A 19,244-nucleotide genomic window follows, 5' to 3' on the forward strand; every position below is an offset into this window, starting at 1 on the left:
TTAACCTTTTAACTCCAGTCGTCTAACTATTTTTTTATTCATAACATGCACGTGATTCTTACTTTTAGACATGTTACAACTGGCAGGCTTACACCACCAATAGTCCAATACCATATATTGAATCGGTATCCGATACCGCCTTGACGTCTGCATTGTATTCGATCACGATTCACGCACCTATACGTCATCTTTTAACTTTCATTTTGTTACTTAATATATTATTTTAAAGTTTAAACAGTTCTAATCTATTAAGTTTTTTAATTTTATATAGCGGACATATCTCAAAAGCAAAACATACATGGTTTACTTAATATATTGTGTTTTTAAAGTTTATATAAGGGGGAAAAACATGTTTTATTTAGAGGTAACTACTAACTACACTACATGTCTACATTGACGACGCGTTTGGAGTGAAACAAATACAGTAAACAAACTGCAAATACTACTAATTAATCAAAGTCTTAACTATAGTAGTGGCAACCGTATATAATCTCGACAAAATCAAATGGTGAATCGAATTAAAGACAAGCACTGTAAAGTAAGCAATATACTGTAATTTCGAGAACAACAACAGTTAATGTCCTGTCTGTGAAATTTAAGATGGCAAACGTAATATTTTTTTCCCTGGTTGCTTGGTAAGAAAGAGTCAAATCATTGAACGGATGTTTTTCAATGTCTCAAAAAAGTCAAAACTGGAGTGAGAATGTAACCGGAGCAAACCACAGTACGTACGATGATCGATTTGGGTAAGGACGAAGCTGGATTTTGTGATAATAATTGCTCTGAGTAGAACAATTCTTTCCTAATTAGTGGGAATTATATAGTTTTATCCTCTTCCCCGGCCTATCTCCCTGGTTTGTAGGATCCACAACTTATCTTCTCTCAATATATATATATATATATATATATATATATATTTCTCCTTTGTAAATAATATTGGCTATGATTAAAGTTAGTTAATGATGTTGGAGCTAGGTTCTACTATTCCTTTGGTTACCAGTCATACATGATAGATAAGTTCATGCGGATGAAAAGGGGTAGTTGAGATAGGTGGTTGAAAGAGGTAAGTAGAAGCATACACGAAGCAGTTGTGAACCATATGTGTCCCATGTTTTAGCAATCTAAAAACTTAACCAAGTGATTTGATTTGAGCGTTTGATCTTTCAATGGTGTACATACAGTACTACTGGGATTGAGTGATTGAAATTGAATCTTCTCGTTGGTAAAAGGGTACAAAACTTCTGTGGTCCTCTTCTTTATAATCCGAAGCTGATTTTTATGGCACTCCAAGAGGAGAGAGGGTAATTATTATCTATGAAGTTATTTATGTGACCCTTTTATACAATGTACTGTATGTACAAATAATTAATATTGACGGCAAACAAAAAAAAGAAAGGAAATGTCCAATAATAATTATTAAGAGAAAAAGGGGAATAATAAAGCAAATAAAATGAAAAGTTAGATCTAGAAAAATGTATAATGCACTATGAGAAATAAAAATGTTCCACTAGACTTTGTAGAGAGAGAGAGAGACAGAGAGACCTTTGTCCCTTTCATAAGCAAGTTGGGAATGTGAACTATTTAACTCGACTATACAGAGTTATGCGTGCGCGGTGTGATTTACGCGCTTCATTACATAAATAATTACGACAAGAGAGTTAGAGCCGGGCTTTGTTGTTTTAATTGAGCCGGAGTAGCCCATCAAAACTATTAAGGCCCATTAATACATACAAAGGATATATATTTGGGCCTTTTATTAGGAAGCGAGAAGCTGAGAACTGGACCAATCTTTTCTTTTTCATTTTTGGCCTACAATCTTAACTTTAAGGGTACAGAGATGCTGCTGCTGCTGCTGAGACGGTACTGATTCGAATATAGGACAGTTGCACTCTGGAGTACTAAGAGAAAGAAATAGAAGAAACACCATTCTCTGCTACTGCTAGACAACATAGACACTTCTTTTATAAGCCTACTACACATTTCATTCCTAAATGATACTATTTTACACTTTATTCTATCAAATTCGTCATCTGTCATATACAAAAAGAAGAAAGACAAACTTTAAGAAGAAGCAAACGCGTGTGTCTCCTTCCTCATGGCATGGCATGGGCTTCCTATTTTTTTTTTTTTTCATTTTGCTCTCCATAAACTTAACCCCCAAATCATTTTTGTTTGGCTCTCTCGAGACAGAGCCGTTGCGAACTTTTCAAAACCACTTCTCTAAACTATATAATAATATATCATGTTACACTCCAAAACCAAAATATAAAAAAACTATATAGAATATAGTTTACCACATGTGGTAAGTTTGTCCTCTTCTACTTCAAAAGATTCACTAGATCCAATGGTTTTATTTAAATTAACCTAACTCGAACATTTGTTCTGTTTTGCTCTTTTTTTAATTCACAAAGCACAACCTCTTTTACTTAAACTAACAAAATCATAGAGAGTAACGATTAGTCAAAAAATCTTATAATCCACGGAGTAATAACAAAGCCATGGAAATTATAAATCACATTTTATAACTAGAAGATCTCATCAACATTTTTTCTTTTTTTAGTATACAGTACTATGTTTTATATAAGGAAAAGCAAAATAAAAAAGGAGACAAATTTTAGAGAACAAAATGATTTTTTTTTTTTCTTAATTATTGTTCAGGAATAGTAAGCAGGACTGGTCGCCACGGTTTTCTCAAAATCCTAAACCGAAATGATTGAACCGAACCGGACGAACCCAATCTTCGACCCGTTAACTCTCTCCCCTCACCACCGACCGGCGACATATTCTCCCTCCTCTCTTCTCCACCTCCTCCTCTCTCTATCTCTTCTCCACCATTGAGCGGCGGAGACGGCGATGTGACCAAAAGCTCTTTCAATTTACGCCTAGCACGGCGGTTGCCCCTTTTATTCTTCCCGGAATTTCCATCAGATTCCGGTGAATCCTCAAGGATCTGTCGGAGATTACGCCTGCGACCTTCGGAGCTCTTTTCGAACAACATCCGCAGGGTTTTGCGTCGCCGGAGATCAAATACAGGGCTCTTCGTCGGACTCATCGTGGGGTTCCCGGCGGCGGATGCCTCCAAGCTACGATGCGCGGCGAAGAGCTTGAATTTGTGTAGCCGCGAGAGTGACATGGTGAGATCCGACGGTGGATCGAGAGTTCGCCGTCCGATCGCGAATCTTCTTCCTTTTTACTCTTTTTTTTTTGTTTTTGTTTTTAGTTCTGTCACATTTATAGAAGATGCGAGAAGTTAGCAACTTAGCAACGGCGAAGTGTTCATAATAATAATAAATCAAAATTTAAAGTAATGGGTTTATGTGTAATCTTAGTTAAAATTAGATTTATACGCATATAAAATTTACCAAATCGCAATTGTAAAAGAAAAGTTCATTTAATCGCTCGCTCTACTTGCGGAGTAGTATATTTCATGCGACATAAAACCCCAAAAAAAAATGTTTGGAAGCACCTGACACGTGTATATAAAGCCATAATCTCCACCGAGACAAGTCTAAAATTACATTAACAGGGAATAGTCTGTCTAATCACGCTTACTACGAGGCCCCTTCTCAATTTGTCATTTAGCCTAACCACGCGTGCGAGGCCCACTCTGTCTACTTCTACTACACACGAAAAAAGCCCATCAATGTCTGGACAATAATTGACCCGCTTTTGACATAAAATTTGTGCATTTATTTACTTTTGTGTTCTTGTCTGTCTTGGTGAAATCGAGTAATAATTATCATTCCAGTCAGTCTCATCAAAACTGTCTCAACAAACATTAAATTAAGGGAACCAATATATATATACTGACCACCTAAATTTTTTAATTAATTCGCACTGGAGTGCAAACTGCAACTTTTTCCAATTTTCATATGCTTCACAATACTTGAGAATAACACTGCATTGCGTACAAGAAGATATTATTTTTAGTATACACAGATGAATAAGCCTCTGGCCTTAAAAAAATAAAACATATTCTGTCTTCTTCCTAAGTAAAACTAAATAGCTAAAAGAGAGAATAGCATTAAAACAGTACTCACCAAGCCAAAATAAGAAAATAACATGATTTTATTACTCTAGTATTAATAATATATGCAATAGAAACATTAACTGAACCAAACAAAAAACCTGGTTTACATTACGGTTTAGTGATTTTGTGGCTATGTCTCATCTTGGTTCTTGGCTTTACTCCTTAGCATCTCTGTGAAGTTGCCTCTCATGATACGTCTGAATCTGGTGTCTTCTGTCGCTGCAGCCATAACCTTTGGTGACTCCGGTCCCTGAACTGTTGGTGATGACGGTGCAATCGCTGTGGTTTCCGTTGCTTCTTTTTTCCCCAACAAGCCACCTTCTCCAAACAAGCTTGTCACAGATGATGCAATCCCCAAATGTGCACCCATTGCTTTACTAATTGCTTCAAATGTCCCACCTGATCTCTCCTTCATTGTGATCTCTAACGCCTCCTTGTGGGCTGGATCAAGCGCGTCTGGATCTTTCAGTAGGTTTTGTATCGCTGGAAGGAGGTATTCTCGGACACTTGTTTGAGACAGATCTTCAGAAACATGTTTCAAAACAAAAACGAGTTAACCTTTGAACATTGAAACATGTATGAAAAAAGAATACGAACATTTTGGTTTTGATACTCCTACCTGTTGCATCAAGTGCACGGATGGCTTCACAGAACGCGTTAGCTCTTTCTCGGCGACGATTTACGTCTGTTGAAGAGCTTGGACTTGCCGAGAGTTGTAAAATCTTGGACAAAAGATAATCTCGAAGCCGTTCTGTTGTGTGCGGAATAGCAACTAAGAGTGCACGAATGACTGCAATTATAGCCTCATGAGAACCATCTTCGAGAAAAGCATCCATCTGGACTAGGATTTTATCAACAATCTGCAGCATACACAATTTAATTAGCGCATAAAAGTAATCCGAGAATTTTCTTATGCCATTAACATTAAGTAATTCGAGAGTTTTTATTATGCATTATTACCATGTCCACTTTGAAATGCTGTGCTACAGATCCAAATGCATCTATGCTTGCGTATTTCACATTCAGGTTCTGGTCCGAGCCAAGAGTGATCAAGGCTGGTAATACATTGGCAGAAGCTACTTTGGCGTCGATATATGGAACCTATGCAAGTATATATAACAAAGCTTATGAAAGAAAACTTGGGAAAAAGGTGAACTTTATGTGTGCGTAGTTGTTGTTGAGAAGCTTACGATAGTCTTCAACAGCTTAGCAGCGTTGATTTTGAGTTCTGCAGTGGAATCCACGACCATTTCCCACAAAATCCCAAATATCATGTTATGGTGCTCCTCAAAAGTGCTGTAATGTTTGAGTACATTAGTAAGAATAAGACGTTCCAGGAAAACATAATTAATAGTGGAACTTAAGAACACGTACCAAAGGAAGCGAACTGCATCCAAAACTTCGCTACTGTGCTTCGACGACTGGTTTTTTTCTTTTGTTTTGCTCTCAACTAAGAGTTGTCGTAAGAAGATAGTTAACTCTTCGCGTTTACTTGGTGCACCAAGAACTCCTGCCAAAAGAAGTGGTAGAATACAAAGAGTGGCAAGCCTATTGGCTACAGCAGTTCTTGGTTTCAGGCCTGGAGAAAGGAAATAAGAATCATGTGAGATCCTATTTTAAGGAATTTTTCTGTCGCTTTCTATCCAGCAATTAAGTAACCTTTTATCCTTGGATGGATTGCAGAAGGTAAGAATTGAAGATCAGCCTCATCGTTTCCAACAGCCACCAAAAACACAGGTAACTCAATGTGAGTTAGGTAGGAACTTCCAAAAAGTTCAGATACAGCCAAGAGAAACTAGAAACCAGTACGGAGGAATTTCATATATTAGTAAGTAATACTAAGATCAATAAAAGATAAGAGAACAGTTGCCAACACAATTTATACCTTTGTTATCCGATTTCTCAAATGGTCTTCCTTCTGGGGCAACATGCATGCCAGTTGCAACAAGTTAGCAAAGCAATCAACATGCATCCATTCAAACATAGGCCACTCAGAACGTCCCCTGGTCAGAAATTCCAGTCAGATAATATACGAGAGGATGTCAGAAACTAGAAGAATTTTTTGTCGTCAAGAGTAGTTGAGAAGCTTACTCGGCATAGGTCTCAAGCAAAGAAACAGAGAATGCAGATTCCTCTGACTTTGCGATAGAAGAAAAAGGACATGTTTCCATTGCCTTCTGGTGAATAGCTGGAAGCAACTCCATGAGCATTCTTAGCAGGACATCAATGTTCCATCGCTCACGTTCACCTAAGACTCGTAGATGAGACTCCAATGACCCTTCAACTCCAGAAAGGGGCGGGCAGTGCTGCAAATGAAAAGTACTTGAAATGAGGTTTTCCAAACAACCATTCACAGTTACAATCTTAAATTGGATGGATAATGTATTGAGTCTATACCTGAGCAGAGCTCAATGTGTGAGAGAGAAGAACTCTCAAAATATGATCCAGCCTGTTACCCCATTTTATCACCGCAGGAAGTAGTTCTTTCAATGTGGTTTCAACCACCAGGCCAGATGGATCACATATCAGCTGAAACATCATCTCCTCGACCTAATAAACAAGTAGAAAGCTGGTTTTGTAGCATGGTTTTATTTATAATAACCGCACGTGGTACGTCTATTCTATTGTCTCATGCCAACCTAAAGACACCACCATATCCTAGAAATCCTGTAATCAGCCTGTTTAGAGCTGCAAATTTAGTGACACTGACCTTGAAATATTTGTCTGTATTCGGAAAAAGTGGAAGCAGCAATGCCAGATTATGAGCTGCAGCTTCTCGTACGACGGTGGCAGAATCTTCAATGAGTTGTTGTACGATGGACAAAATAAGAGAGTCGCGTATCTCAGGGCGGACATATTCTGCAAGGTCCCCACATGATTGAGCAACTAGCAGTCTGCGTTCTTCATATGTATGATTTATCTGAAATATACACAAAGAGCATGTAATCATCATATTAAGAAAATAACACATTTCAAAGCGGCACAAACAACTTGTAAAGCAAGAGAAGCATTCACCTGTTCCCAGCACTGTGGAAGCAATTCTGTTTCTGTTCTCATTTCCCCAACATTCCTTGATAGGCTAACACATGCCTGAGATAACAGTAATAGGCCTCAAGCTCAAAACCTTAGAAGTATTATTATACATAATGAAAGCGTAGAATTTAATGCTGTAACCTACATCCATAATAATACGCCTCTGCTGTTCATCTGGACGTTTGATCAGGTTGAACAGCGTATGAGTCAAGGAGTCTCTTGTACTGCTAACTGGATGCCGCTCAATTGCACACATCATCAGGGGAAGGAGTTCCTATCAGCCAAAGAAAACAAATAATTAATCTTTCATCCACTGCCCCTGGCTGGTAAAATTTGAAAAAGAACTCAAACCTCTCGATGGTTTATCAGAACATACGGAACAATCTTTGGCAAAGCATCTGCGAGTATCTGAATCGTTCCTATACCCTGTAAAAGATATTCAAAAAACCAATCTAACCTTTATTGACAAAAACATTAGCAAAATATAGCGGAAGGACAGCAGACAGCTACATTGACTGCTACCAATTTCTCTGACGAGATGACATGTCACATGACCTCTATCAAAGTTTTAGATCATCAGGCAAAGGTGAAAAAAACAGAGCATTCATGATATAAGAGCAAGTACTCCAAAGCATGATCAAGACTTGCCATTTCCTCAGAAGCAGCTTCACCATTTGCATTGTCTGATTTTGAGTTAGAGCCACGACCAATACCAGAATCCACTATCAAGATGTTTCCAAGTTTACTGGGTGAAAAACTACCGTTTGATGGACTTAACAAATAGTTTGAGACTTCTTTCTGGTTCTCTAAAGTACTATTGTCGGCATAAATTATATTAGTTGCCTCTGTTGCCACCTCGCTTTGATCAGCTATTATATTCTTAACTTCTTCCACCACCAGATCGTCTTCTGTTTGTATGTGCCCTTTGTCAGCCAGTATAGAACTTTCAGAAATCAAACCACCATCCTTTTCAACTATTGGTTTCTCAACTTCCTTTGGCAGAGAGCTTATCTGTTCCTCGACATTTTCCTTGGATTGTAATTTTACAAGATCACCTTCATTCGCTGACATGTATTGACCAGCACGAGACCCTTCAATATGCATTTTAAGAGAAGTGATCTCAGCCCTACAGTCATTGAGGATCCTCCTTTGATGCTCTGAGGATTGCTTCAAACTTTGCACCTGAAAACTATCAGTGTCATTTCAGGTATTTACATTTCAGATATGAAAGAGTCCGTCTCTTTAAGATATCCAGTCTATAAAAAATGACTACCTGCTTTTCTCTATCCCTAAGATCCTTCTGAAGTGATTCCGTAGACTTGTTAAAAGCACTGATTTGCTCTTCGAAATTTTCATTGCTCTTATGTAGTCCATCCTTTTCTTTGTTTAGCCTCTCAATCTCCTTTCTCAGCGATTCATTCTCCTGAAGCATGGCTATTTTCTCCTGCATCCAAGAAATTATGAACCATGAGAAATTCAAAGTAAACTGCATAGAACGTTCTGGTAGATCTTTATTCTCACATATGCTCAAAATTGAACTTAAGTACTTAGTCTAATTCTAAAATACAAAAAGTTGCACTTAAATCAAGCTCCCATTCTACATAACCACCCCACAATCAAAATCGCATCAAGTTTCAGAAATAGCTAAAGGGAAAAATGGAGAGGCAAAAGGAGAGGGAACTTGGTTCTGTATAAGAAAATAACGTCCAAGAACTAAGTGTCAAGCTATTGATCTTTCTGACAGCATCAGTTCAATTTGATGAAGATGCAAATTAAGCTTTCAGTAAATAACCTCAGCTGCTTCTGAAGTTGATGAAAGGTACTGATAGTAATAATAGCGCAAGGCATCAGGCACATGTGCTGGACTGTCCTGCCAAACGTCCAAGTTCTGGTCTGTCACCTGAGATAAACAGAACATACATCATATTTACAAAGTTGTTCCATATACAATACCAGCACGGGGAAATAGCTCAAACACTTCTGTTTCTCCTTCTGGAGTTGCAGATAATTCAGACCTGAAACTTAGTTTTGGTCTATAAACTAAATTACAAAAGAGAAAGATTAACCAAAAACCTAGCAAATACATCAACTCAAACCCAACCACAAGACAGTATCAGCAGCTTCTAAAGGAAAAGCTAACCAAAAGAGAGATGACGATTTCTTCTCTTTTTTTGAGGTTTTGAAATGTAGGAAGACAACCTTCAGAAGAGATAAGTCTTAGACAGCTTCACCATAGAGAGTTACAAAAAAAATGGAAAACTAAAAACTGAAATAAGCTACTAAAAAGGTCCGGTTACTTTTTAGTTATTCTTCATTACAACTTACCTAGATGGAGTGGCAATGAGGCCAAAATAGGCAAAAAAGCGAAAAAAGCGAAAAGAAAAAAAAAGCTAATCAAGATTCCAGAATGGCGTTTGCAGAAATCAGACCCAAAAAAACAGAAGATAAACATAAAACAAATTTAACTAGGTGGGTTGTAGCACGCAAGAAAAAATGATAAACATATAGACATCAAATTAAGATACCTCCTCATAAAATGTCATAGCGGTAAGCCTGTAACCTGCAAGAAGAAGATATTCTTTCACTGCACAGTTTAGGTCTCGACGTTCATTGGTCTTCAAAGGCCCTATATCTGTGAAGGAAAAATCTTTCTTTTTCCGTTGAATCTCTGGTCTGTTGTTTCCATACTCATCTGAGTCCAACTCTGAGAAATTACGAACAGTATAAGGACATAGTTTGGTGATTAAGCTGCTATCGTGCACGAATGTGCATTATAAATGGTTGCTTGCATAAAGTAAACCTATGCAGAAAATATCTCCATTGAGAAAAACGAAAATAAAGAGGAGATAGCCAATGGAGGGGAACTGAAACCTAGACTAGCAAATACTTATTGCAAAGAAAAAAAAAGAGGAAAAATTTCTATAATTTCTATATAAAGATTTAGTTAAAGTAGACTCCCTAACCGGTCTGTCATCACTGAAACTTCTGAAACCTTAATTACCGACTTCATGGCACGAAACATGAACAGAGTATCGATGCATACACATTTATCGAAGTAGAAGATTTACTATGAGAAGAGAAAGAGCAGAATAAATATTTGAGTTATGGATTACCTTCAGACTTGTCAATAGAATGATCAGATTTCTTCTGTCCTTCAGTTTTCAATCTTGTAATATCCTCCTGAGCTAGACGAAATTCATATTCGCTGATAGCTAGTTTCTCAGCTAACGCTTCTTTCTCCTCCAACAAACTTTGTGGATCCGCAACTGTATTGCAGGGTAAAAATTACTAGCTACTCTACCAACGATATTGTCTTAGAAACCCTGAAGCTAACCAAAAGGTATATAATAAAAAACCTCAGAATAAGACACAAGATACGACATGGTCATGAAACAAGCTGACCAGTCACCTTTCAAGAAACCTTCAATTGTGATTGTTTTTCAAACTTAGACTATGAGAAGAGAACAATTTGATGCGCAACAAATACATTTTCAGGATTTCTCAATCATTTTGTTGACACCTGTGCTTTTCCCAACTTCGAAAACATGCCCATGATCTAACCTTTACACGTTCAACTGCTTTCTGAATTAACGTAAGACCAAATAAGATAATCGATTTCTTCACACAACTACAATAGATCCCCAAAAGATCACTAAAACTTAACGCAGCTCAACCACACTTAGAGGTACGATTTAGCAGACAATGTCGGTAACAAATAAAATAACAATGAGAGGCGGATACAAACGCAATGCGAAGAACTGGCGAACCTCGAATTGAATTATACCGAGAAATCAGATCAGGAGGGAAACGGGAAGGATCAGCGAAGAACTCCTTAAGACGAATTGCTTGGGCATCGCGGCCATCATCGAGGAGTTCGTGAAGAAGCTCAAATGCCGTCAAGAGGTAGTTCTCCTCCATCAGGAAGTTCACAAAAAAGTTGCACAACGACGATCGCTCCGCGTCCATGTTTAGTTTTCTTCTTCTTTCACGGGAACCCTAAAACCCAATCAGAGGAAACACCTCTTTCGTTCCAATATCTTTGTGCATTCCGATAGAGAATTCACTCTCTCGATCCGATCCGATTCGATTCACCAGATCGTGTCGGTGTTCTTGCCGATGAGTCACTCCGGAAGAGAGTGACGGTACGAATCACGTGCAACAGTGTAATGGTACATCGTGGATTAGTTGAACCCAACTGTGTTAAGCACTAAGGACACGTGGACGGTATGCGTGCGTGCCTAGACGATTTCGAGAAAAGTCAACGTTTTCATAGCTCGTTCTACTGTAGTTTGAATTGAAATTGTAAAATTTTATAGAAAGTGCATAGTCTTTTGGCTAATTGCTGGTAAAAACATGTAAGATAGCATAATTATTCCGCAGACTACCAACAAAAACCATCGTAAAATACGTTCGATGAATTCTCATCAATCACCAAGAGGACAAAAATGAATGTATGAATATTACAAATTTCTTTATAAAATGTTTTTGGAAAGATGAAAACCCCGTAAACTTCCGTGTTACAACAAAGTGAGTGAAAGAAGGCGAACAAGGATGAAGGATCTCCTTGACTGAAAGAGACAAAAAAAAAAAAAAAAAAAAAAAAAAAAACAGAAGCATGTATAATATGTATGGGAACCAAAACAAACCTGTAAAACCAAATACCCAAAAGTGAAGCTACATGAGAACGGATTCTTAGTTCTCTCAAGAATTGTGGGTGTGTAGCTGACCCAAAGCTTCGGTTAGTATCTTGGTTTGACACTGCGACGGTACTTTAGGCGCTGGAGGCTGAGATTTGTAAATCTGAGCACGAGCTATATCATTGTCATCAACGTTGGTGTTATAGACGAAAGAATCTCTGGAAGTGGTACTAGGAGCAGCTTCGCTTGATGTTTGTACAGATGAATCAACAGGCTTGGCTGGAGGGTGAACTTGTGAGGACAACTCTGGTGCTAGAGGGCTGCTGGTCCGGACCACTGAGGAATCAACTTGGTGGGAGTTTAAAACAGTACCAGATTTCACAGGCGGTGCTTGAACATGCCTCGAACTGTACTGCTCCACTGGAATGTAATATATTGGGTATGGTTGCGGCGGAAACTGATAATGGGTGTGGTTTGTGTGATGGTATGCTGTGGCAGGCAATGCCATAGGTGAGTTTCCGGTAATGTAAGGATTTCCCGTGTAAATGACCTGGATTTGTTGCTGTTGAGCTTGGTTCATAAATGGTGGATACCCGGAAACTGGGATTGGAACATGTCTGTTTAACCCATTCTCGTAGAAGTTTGAAGACAACTTGTTCTCCAAAACATGTGAGTGTGTAGGTAGCTCGTGAGAAGAGATTGGGGTGACTGCGCTGTTGTAGCTGTTCATACGGTAAGACAAAAGGGTTATCAGCTAAAAAATAACATTTGAACAATAGCATGTGACATCTCTCTATAGAATTACATATAGCCCAACTTCAAATGATAGAATAACTATAGCTTATGAATGATGAAACTAACAACCGTCGCTGAATACCACACAAAGAATAATATACGTTGAGAGCATAGATGTTCACCACCATAACAAAAGGTCCTTACGCAATCGCAAAAAAAAAAAGACAAGGTATTGAATGCCTAAGCCTATGAACTTATTCACAGATCATATACATATAGAAGAGAACCTAACTCTGCAACAGTATCACTCCAAGAACTTCAAATTTTTGTACTTAAACATGTAAGTTATATATCACCCCACATGTTGCAACATTACCAAATTCATCTGTGCCATTGGCATGGTCATTTGCGTTCCCAGACAACAAATGAACAAGTAAGACTTTCAGAACGCTTACACCTAAAACTATTCGATAAAGCAATTAAACAGTGTAAACAAGCAGCTAGAGCATAGGATACCTTGTCACCGATTCTACTGGTGCAAATTTGACCTGCGAATTTACTGAGTTGTCCTCGCCGGTGCTTTTGATCGGAGGCAAATTGCTCGAAGAAACGGAGGATGATGTTGAGCCAAAGGACGAATTAGTGTCGAGCATCATCGACTCCTGTCCACAAAGACCGCTGCTGTTACCATCTCCGCTTCCGCTACTTGCACTATTATTGCGCCCAGTCTGCATCATCTCCGCGCTCTTCAACGCGTCTACGAACCACGTATCAGTCTTTGGGTGCTGAAGCACCGGTTGAGCCAGCTCGTGAAGAATAGGCTTAGACTCTTGGATTCCAAGCCAATCGATATCAGTCTCCGTTTTACACTGAGCCGAATCTCCCTGACTCGCACCAGCATCATTCGATTGCGATTTGGAGGGGAAAAGAAACAATCGTATACGCGATTGAGGAATCGAAGACTCGGTGAAGAGATATCCATGTTCCTCCATCATGATCTGAACATCCTCATCCGTCTCCACGGAGATAAGCGAATCCAGTTCTTGATCAGGAAGCTGATATTTAACCTTGAAAGGATAAGAGATTCCGAGCGTAACCCTGAGGTGGCTAACAAGAGAGGCTAAACACGTTTCCGCGGAGGGAGGAACGGCGACGATTCGAGTATCTCCGCCGAGGTAGCGCGGCGATTTCGTCTGCGGAAGTGAAACTATATTACCGCCATACCTACACATCACCCGTAACTTTCCATTTATTCCCTTATTAATCCATCTCGGCGTAACAACATTCGCGCCTTCCGTTACGGCGGCGGAAATGGTGGAGACGGCGGTCATGGTGGTGCGATTGGGGGAGGGAGGGGGGGGGGGGGTTTACTTCTTCCTTCTCCTAATTTTTCGGGGCAAACTCCGTTTATAAGCGGCGAATACTTTTTTAATCGAATCCAAAGGTATATAGTGTAGCTTCGCTGTGACGGTAACGTTATCATTAAAACTGAATGTATCAGCATAGAAATGTGGGTCCTCCGTGTACTGATATTCCCGAGCGCGTGACTTTTAAAACGGGTTTATAACCGGGTCGGGTGAAGAATAATTCAAGTTTGGTGGAATCTACACGACCCGGGTTAGTATTTCTGCTTTATTCGATTTCGAAAAGGGATTTTAGTTGGTGACTTTGGTTCAAATCATCCAGAATTTGGTTTGGTACAATTTCGGTTTTGCTAGTGCCGATTAAGAGTGTGAATTTGGGTTTATTTCTGGTTTTGGTTTGGGTTCAATTTAGCTCGGTTTAGTTTTGTTCAAAAAAGATAAACAATTCTTCATCAATAAGAGAACACAAAACCAAATTCATCGTCGTTTTAGAGTTGATATCAAAAGTAAGCAATAGGAACATGTAAACTCGTTTATTCTGACAAACTTGATGAATAATCCAGCTTATCATGCACATTTAGAATGATCATGTATTCAAAAATCTTGAAACAAAAATCAACAATGGGAAGATAAATAAATAAGATATTTAACATTTCAACATCTCTATACATGATATCTTAAAAGATATATAAATTAATTTTCGAAACTAATAATTTAAAATTCATCATAAAATTTACAAAATAAAAAATTGAATTCTTTTTGCAATTTTTTTTAATATTTTACTCTCAATTTTATATACCGATATCTGACAAATAAAAAGTACCATATTTTATTTATAAATTTATGTAACGTTTATACGTTAGAAATTAATTAAAAAATAATTAAAAATCATCGGTTACCTAAAAAGAAGATCAAAATTTGTTGTTATATTCAACAAACACAATCAATAGTTTATCATTTATAATAACCTTCCTTCGCAATGCGATTTTCAGAATGCAAGAAATCTCTCAAATGAGAGTAAATAGGTTTCTTTTTTTTGGGTGTAGGTGTTAATATGCTTTACTTAGTAGGTTCTTCATTAAGTTGAACGATCAACCACAGATCGGAATAGCATACTTAAACAATAGTATGTGACTAAAGAATTAGCTTTCAATAACGTTAATCAAGTCTTTGATATTTGGTGACTTCTCAAGTCGCTCAATGTTACAAAAACCAAACTTTGCTTTGCGACAACTTTACTTTCGAGCAACATCCAGTATAGACCGTCGGTTACGACTTTACTAACATGACCTTTCTTGTGAAGAAAAATATTACGTTCTTGTGTTACGTCTCTTTTCTTGTTTTTGGTTTTTGATTACTTTCCCATGGTTTTTGGTTCATTCATTTCGGAACGTTTCGTAAACTTTTGACTAGACCTCCAATGAAGAAGTTATTACTTGAAAACAGAACAAAAAATATCATGGATTGAATTATAATCCATAGTTCCACAAGCAAATATACAAGATATATTTCAAGAAATGACAGGTTATTCTAAGAAAATAATATACTTTCTTAAAAAAAGCAACATAACACAAATTTGGAAAACCCCCTAGGCCCCTAGGAAGGCTCCTATTTTTAGAAATTACGTAGCAAATCGATCAGTTTTTGTAGACAATGATTTTTTATCGACTACTTCTGAGCTCTAACTCGTAATTATATAGTAGTATATAAAAAAATGTATTACGTATATATGTTTTTAAAAAATCATATTTGGGAGATTAAATAAATATAATTAATGTGTTTTTGCATGTTATTTTGCTTGCTTATTATTGTGAATTGATTTTTTTGTTACTGAGTAAGTATTTCATTTGTCTACGGGGAGTTTTCCTATATATTCTTCACGGAAACAATGGCTTTTTCTACGGGAGTTTTACATTGAGGAAGATTGATGATATTTTTTTTTAAAAAACAATCAGAATACACTACCTTATAAGTTAAACTTAAACAGATGTCCATGGACATGGTTGCTTACGGAGTATAGTATATAGTATAATTAATCACAGATGTAAATAAATCAAGAAGAGGACAGAACACTCCAACTCTAGTCAACTCTCTTGTTTGTGCATGTGTATATATATAAGAGTACACATCCCTCCTTTGTAACCGCACAACAAGGACACAAGAGAGAGAGAGAGAGAGAGAGAAAGAAAAATCTGCTAGCTTGCCGAGAGAGAGAGAAAATGTCGATGGCTTTGCTTTTCACCTCGCCGGCGGCTATTACATCTCCTCGCCGTGGATCTTCTCCTTCTCGTCGTCTTCGAGTTTCATGTGTCACCACGAACCCTGCTAGGTACGATATAATATTCACTTTCTTTTTCATTTACTCATTCTTATTAGATCTTCGATCGATTTCTCTCTTCTTCTTCTTTTTTTCTTTTTTCTTTTTCTTTTTAGACATCTATATTAGAACATAGTTTAGATATATAGGCTCTTAAGCATAACATGAATATCATAATTACTACTACTGTCTTATATTTTATCATGTGATTGAATATCTAAAACCAAAGCGTCGTTTTCTGAACTCGAATAAATAAAAAATAAAACAATTCCGCAGTTTCTTTAAAGTCTTTTTTACTCACTATGGGAGGTCTTAATGTTTATTATATGCATAGATGACTCATGATTCATTATTTCGCGATGTCGTCCAATGGGGACTATAATAATACTGTTTTTAAGTCATTGGATTCTTCTATGTATCTTCGTTAATCCCATATTCGTATCATGATGATGATGTCAACTTTTTTTGGTCCACCTGATAGCTTTTATCATATTGCAGAATCACTTATTCACTATGCTTTATATCTGGTATGCAACTTTATGCGTTTGTGCGTCTGTCTGCATGCGTGTGTTGTGTATGCATCATTTGGTGATTGGTCACCGATCATCATTACATTAATTAGATAATCGTAAAGACTATATATATATAGAGATCATTTTGATTTACAAATACGGTTGATTTGTAAAGAAATTTTTTATTTTTGTTTTAGGCGAAGTACAATATTGGTTTGTTTTTTCACAATTTCACCCCACCATGCAAAAATTATTGAACACACGTTGTTGTTTTTTTGTTTGTTTCTGGTAAAAATTGTACAGATGTTTAGTTGAAATATATTAAATTCAGTATTATCAACAACGTCCAAAATTCCAATCTGGATGTGGTGACACTACCCTCTTCAACTAAAAACGATAGGACTAATCGACCAATCAATATCATCACCATTTTTTTCTTTTACATACAATGAAATATTTTTTTCATGAAAAACAAATATATTGCAATGATACAATCAAAAACCTTATTTTAGTATTTTACATTTTATGTTAAATTGGTACATGTTACCAAAAATATGTTATAACTTTCTTGTTAAATGATAACGTAACCACTGCAATTCCTTTTTCCAAAAATAGTTTGTTTTTATATACTTATCGAGTTTATTGTCATAAATTTCAAAGTGTTACTATAAACGCACTATCTACGCTTTTATAGTTTGTACTCTTTAAAGATATCGCAAAATCTCTTTCAAAGTACACATGATCCCCATTTCTATATTTGTGTTTGATAATAAATTGTGTTTTTTTTTTTTGTTTTTTTTAATTTGCAGGCAAAAGAAGGAAACATGCAATCAGTTTCGACCCATCAAAGAAGTGAATAACCAAATAACACACACAATACCACAAGAGAAACTTGAGATCTTCAAATCAATGGAGAATTGGGCAGAACACAAACTATTGCCTTATCTCAAACCGGTCGAAGATTCATGGCAACCACAAGACTTTTTACCTGCCCCGGAGAACGACGAAGAGTTCTACGACCGAGTGAGAGAGATAAGAGAGCGAACGAAAGAGATACCTGACGATTACTTTGTAGTTCTTGTGGGAGACATGATCACGGAGGAAGCACTTCCGACATATCAAACGACGTTAAACACTCTTGACGGCGTTAAAGATGAAACCGGTGGGAGTGTATCGCCGTGGGCGGTGTGGATTCGAGCGTGGACGGCTGAGGAAAACCGTCACGGTGACTTACTCAACAAGTATCTTTATCTTACTGGTCGTGTTGATATGCGACATGTTGAGAAGACTATACAATATCTTATTGGTTCTGGTATGGTAAGTATTCATTCCATTCTTTTTTACTATATCTACTTATCATTTCCTTAGCATTTATTTTTTCATATGAAATTTGGTCTTTCTTCTTTTTGGTTATCTTTTTACAAAATATCGGTTTAGGGAAAAGTTTCTAGGAATCATTGGAAATTTTGAAATATATGATGAATTTGAGAGTTTTCATTAATTATAGTTTCATAAATATATAAAAACTGATTTTTTCACAAGTCTTATAATGTTTTTATTTCCTTTATTATGTGAGCATATTTCGCAATTTAGAACATTTGATCATTAGTATATAAGTGTTACATATTAATGTTGTTTTTGGTACAACGGTTCAGGATTCGAAATTTGAGAACAATCCATACAATGGCTTCATCTACACTTCATTCCAAGAGCGAGCTACGTTCATCTCTCACGGCAACACGGCGAGGCTAGCCACAACCTACGGGGATGCCACACTCGCGAAGATCTGCGGCACCATCGCAGCTGACGAGAAGCGTCACGAGACGGCGTACACGAAGATCGTAGAGAAGCTGTTCGAGATCGATCCCGACGGAACGGTTCTGGCGCTGGCGAGTATGATGAAGAAGCGTATCACGATGCCGGCTCATCTTATGCACGACGGGAGAGATAACGATCTGTTCGACCATTACGCTGCCGTGGCGCAGCGAATTGGAGTTTACACGGCGGCGGATTACGCTGGGATACTCGAGTTTCTGTTGCGGCGGTGGAAGGTAGAGAGTTTGGGTTTGGGGTTGTCAGGCGAAGGAAGGAGAGCACAGGATTATCTGTGCACCTTGCCGCAGAGGATCAAGAGGTTAGAGGAAAGAGCTAACGATAGGGTCAAACTTGGGTCAAAACCTTCTGTTTCGTTTAGCTGGGTTTTTGGTAGAGATGTGAAACTATAGATATATTTTGAAACAATTAACAATGAAATAACCAAACAATTATAAATAAATAAACTATGTTTTTGTGGTCCAAAATGTGAATTTGGGTATGAACTGGGTTACCAAACTATGTTTCAGTTTTTTATTTATATGAATCTCACGTTCTCATATTTTTTTTTTCTTACTAGTGCAGGACTTTATATGTTCATCGTTTGTTCTTAAAATAATTCAAAGTTTTTTTTTTTACAACATTACAAAATATTTTAAATTTATATGTGTTTTTGTTGGAAATGATTATACTTTTAAGATGTGTTACCCATGTATAATAAGTAAATACTATTGTTTTGGTTGTGAACTTTATAAGGTATATCATGTTATGTGATCCGCTTAATTACTATATGAAATGCCTACA

At 37.3% G+C, this 19,244-nt stretch overlaps 4 protein-coding genes across 4 annotated transcripts; 1 reads left to right on the forward strand and 3 right to left on the reverse strand.

Annotated features, from left to right (window-relative positions):
- Positions 1-2,488: 2,488 nt before the first annotated feature.
- Positions 2,489-3,264, reverse strand: LOC17881650. Its single transcript, XM_006288751.2, has one exon. It carries the CDS (start codon positions 3,131-3,133, stop codon positions 2,648-2,650), a length of 486 nt encoding a protein of 161 aa, XP_006288813.1. The 5' UTR covers positions 3,134-3,264; the 3' UTR covers positions 2,489-2,647.
- Positions 3,265-3,886: 622 nt separating this feature from the next.
- On the reverse strand, positions 3,887-11,329 carry LOC17883686 (lisH domain and HEAT repeat-containing protein KIAA1468 homolog). The gene is made up of 19 exons (XM_023781300.1): positions 10,831-11,329; positions 10,177-10,329; positions 9,589-9,767; positions 8,856-8,963; positions 8,337-8,507; positions 7,712-8,245; positions 7,415-7,489; positions 7,209-7,337; positions 7,046-7,120; positions 6,741-6,950; positions 6,428-6,580; positions 6,122-6,336; positions 5,916-6,033; positions 5,690-5,825; positions 5,405-5,609; positions 5,221-5,326; positions 4,991-5,131; positions 4,650-4,890; positions 3,887-4,552 (listed from the first exon to the last, which is right to left on the reverse strand). The coding sequence occupies exons 1-19, from the start codon at positions 11,027-11,029 to the stop codon at positions 4,161-4,163; spliced, it is 3,540 nt and encodes a 1,179-aa protein (XP_023637068.1). The 5' UTR covers positions 11,030-11,329; the 3' UTR covers positions 3,887-4,160.
- A 178-nt stretch (positions 11,330-11,507) lies between these two features.
- LOC17884140 lies at positions 11,508-13,784 on the reverse strand. The gene is made up of 2 exons (XM_006287549.2): positions 12,952-13,784; positions 11,508-12,422 (listed from the first exon to the last, which is right to left on the reverse strand). The coding sequence occupies exons 1-2, from the start codon at positions 13,764-13,766 to the stop codon at positions 11,765-11,767; spliced, it is 1,473 nt and encodes a 490-aa protein (XP_006287611.1). The 5' UTR covers positions 13,767-13,784; the 3' UTR covers positions 11,508-11,764.
- A 2,136-nt stretch (positions 13,785-15,920) lies between these two features.
- On the forward strand, positions 15,921-18,981 carry LOC17881420 (stearoyl-[acyl-carrier-protein] 9-desaturase 3, chloroplastic). The gene is made up of 3 exons (XM_006287838.2): positions 15,921-16,128; positions 17,438-17,945; positions 18,284-18,981. Exons 1-3 carry the CDS (start codon positions 16,019-16,021, stop codon positions 18,851-18,853), a joined length of 1,188 nt encoding a protein of 395 aa, XP_006287900.1. The 5' UTR covers positions 15,921-16,018; the 3' UTR covers positions 18,854-18,981.
- Positions 18,982-19,244: the final 263 nt, after the last annotated feature.

This window comes from Capsella rubella, unplaced genomic scaffold (genome assembly GCF_000375325.1).
Source record: "Capsella rubella cultivar Monte Gargano unplaced genomic scaffold, Caprub1_0 scaffold_6, whole genome shotgun sequence".
Lineage (NCBI taxonomy): Eukaryota > Viridiplantae > Streptophyta > Magnoliopsida > Brassicales > Brassicaceae > Capsella > Capsella rubella.

Coding starts and splice junctions, on each gene's coding strand:
- LOC17881420 (XM_006287838.2), top strand. CDS start 16,019: ATGTCGATGGCTTTGCTTTTCACCTCGCCGGCGGCTATTACATCTCCT. Junction 16,129..17,437: donor GTCACCACGAACCCTGCTAG/GTACGATATAAT, acceptor TTTAATTTGCAG/GCAAAAGAAGGAAACATGCA. Junction 17,946..18,283: donor ATCTTATTGGTTCTGGTATG/GTAAGTATTCAT, acceptor ACAACGGTTCAG/GATTCGAAATTTGAGAACAA.
- LOC17884140 (XM_006287549.2), bottom strand. CDS start 13,766: ATGACCGCCGTCTCCACCATTTCCGCCGCCGTAACGGAAGGCGCGAAT. Junction 12,423..12,951: donor CCAGTAGAATCGGTGACAAG/GTATCCTATGCT, acceptor CCGTATGAACAG/CTACAACAGCGCAGTCACCC.
- LOC17881650 (XM_006288751.2), bottom strand. CDS start 3,133: ATGTCACTCTCGCGGCTACACAAATTCAAGCTCTTCGCCGCGCATCGT.
- LOC17883686 (XM_023781300.1), bottom strand. CDS start 11,029: ATGGACGCGGAGCGATCGTCGTTGTGCAACTTTTTTGTGAACTTCCTG. Junction 10,330..10,830: donor TCGGTATAATTCAATTCGAG/GTTCGCCAGTTC, acceptor CCTGCAATACAG/TTGCGGATCCACAAAGTTTG. Junction 7,121..7,208: donor AGAGGCGTATTATTATGGAT/GTAGGTTACAGC, acceptor CTGTTATCTCAG/GCATGTGTTAGCCTATCAAG.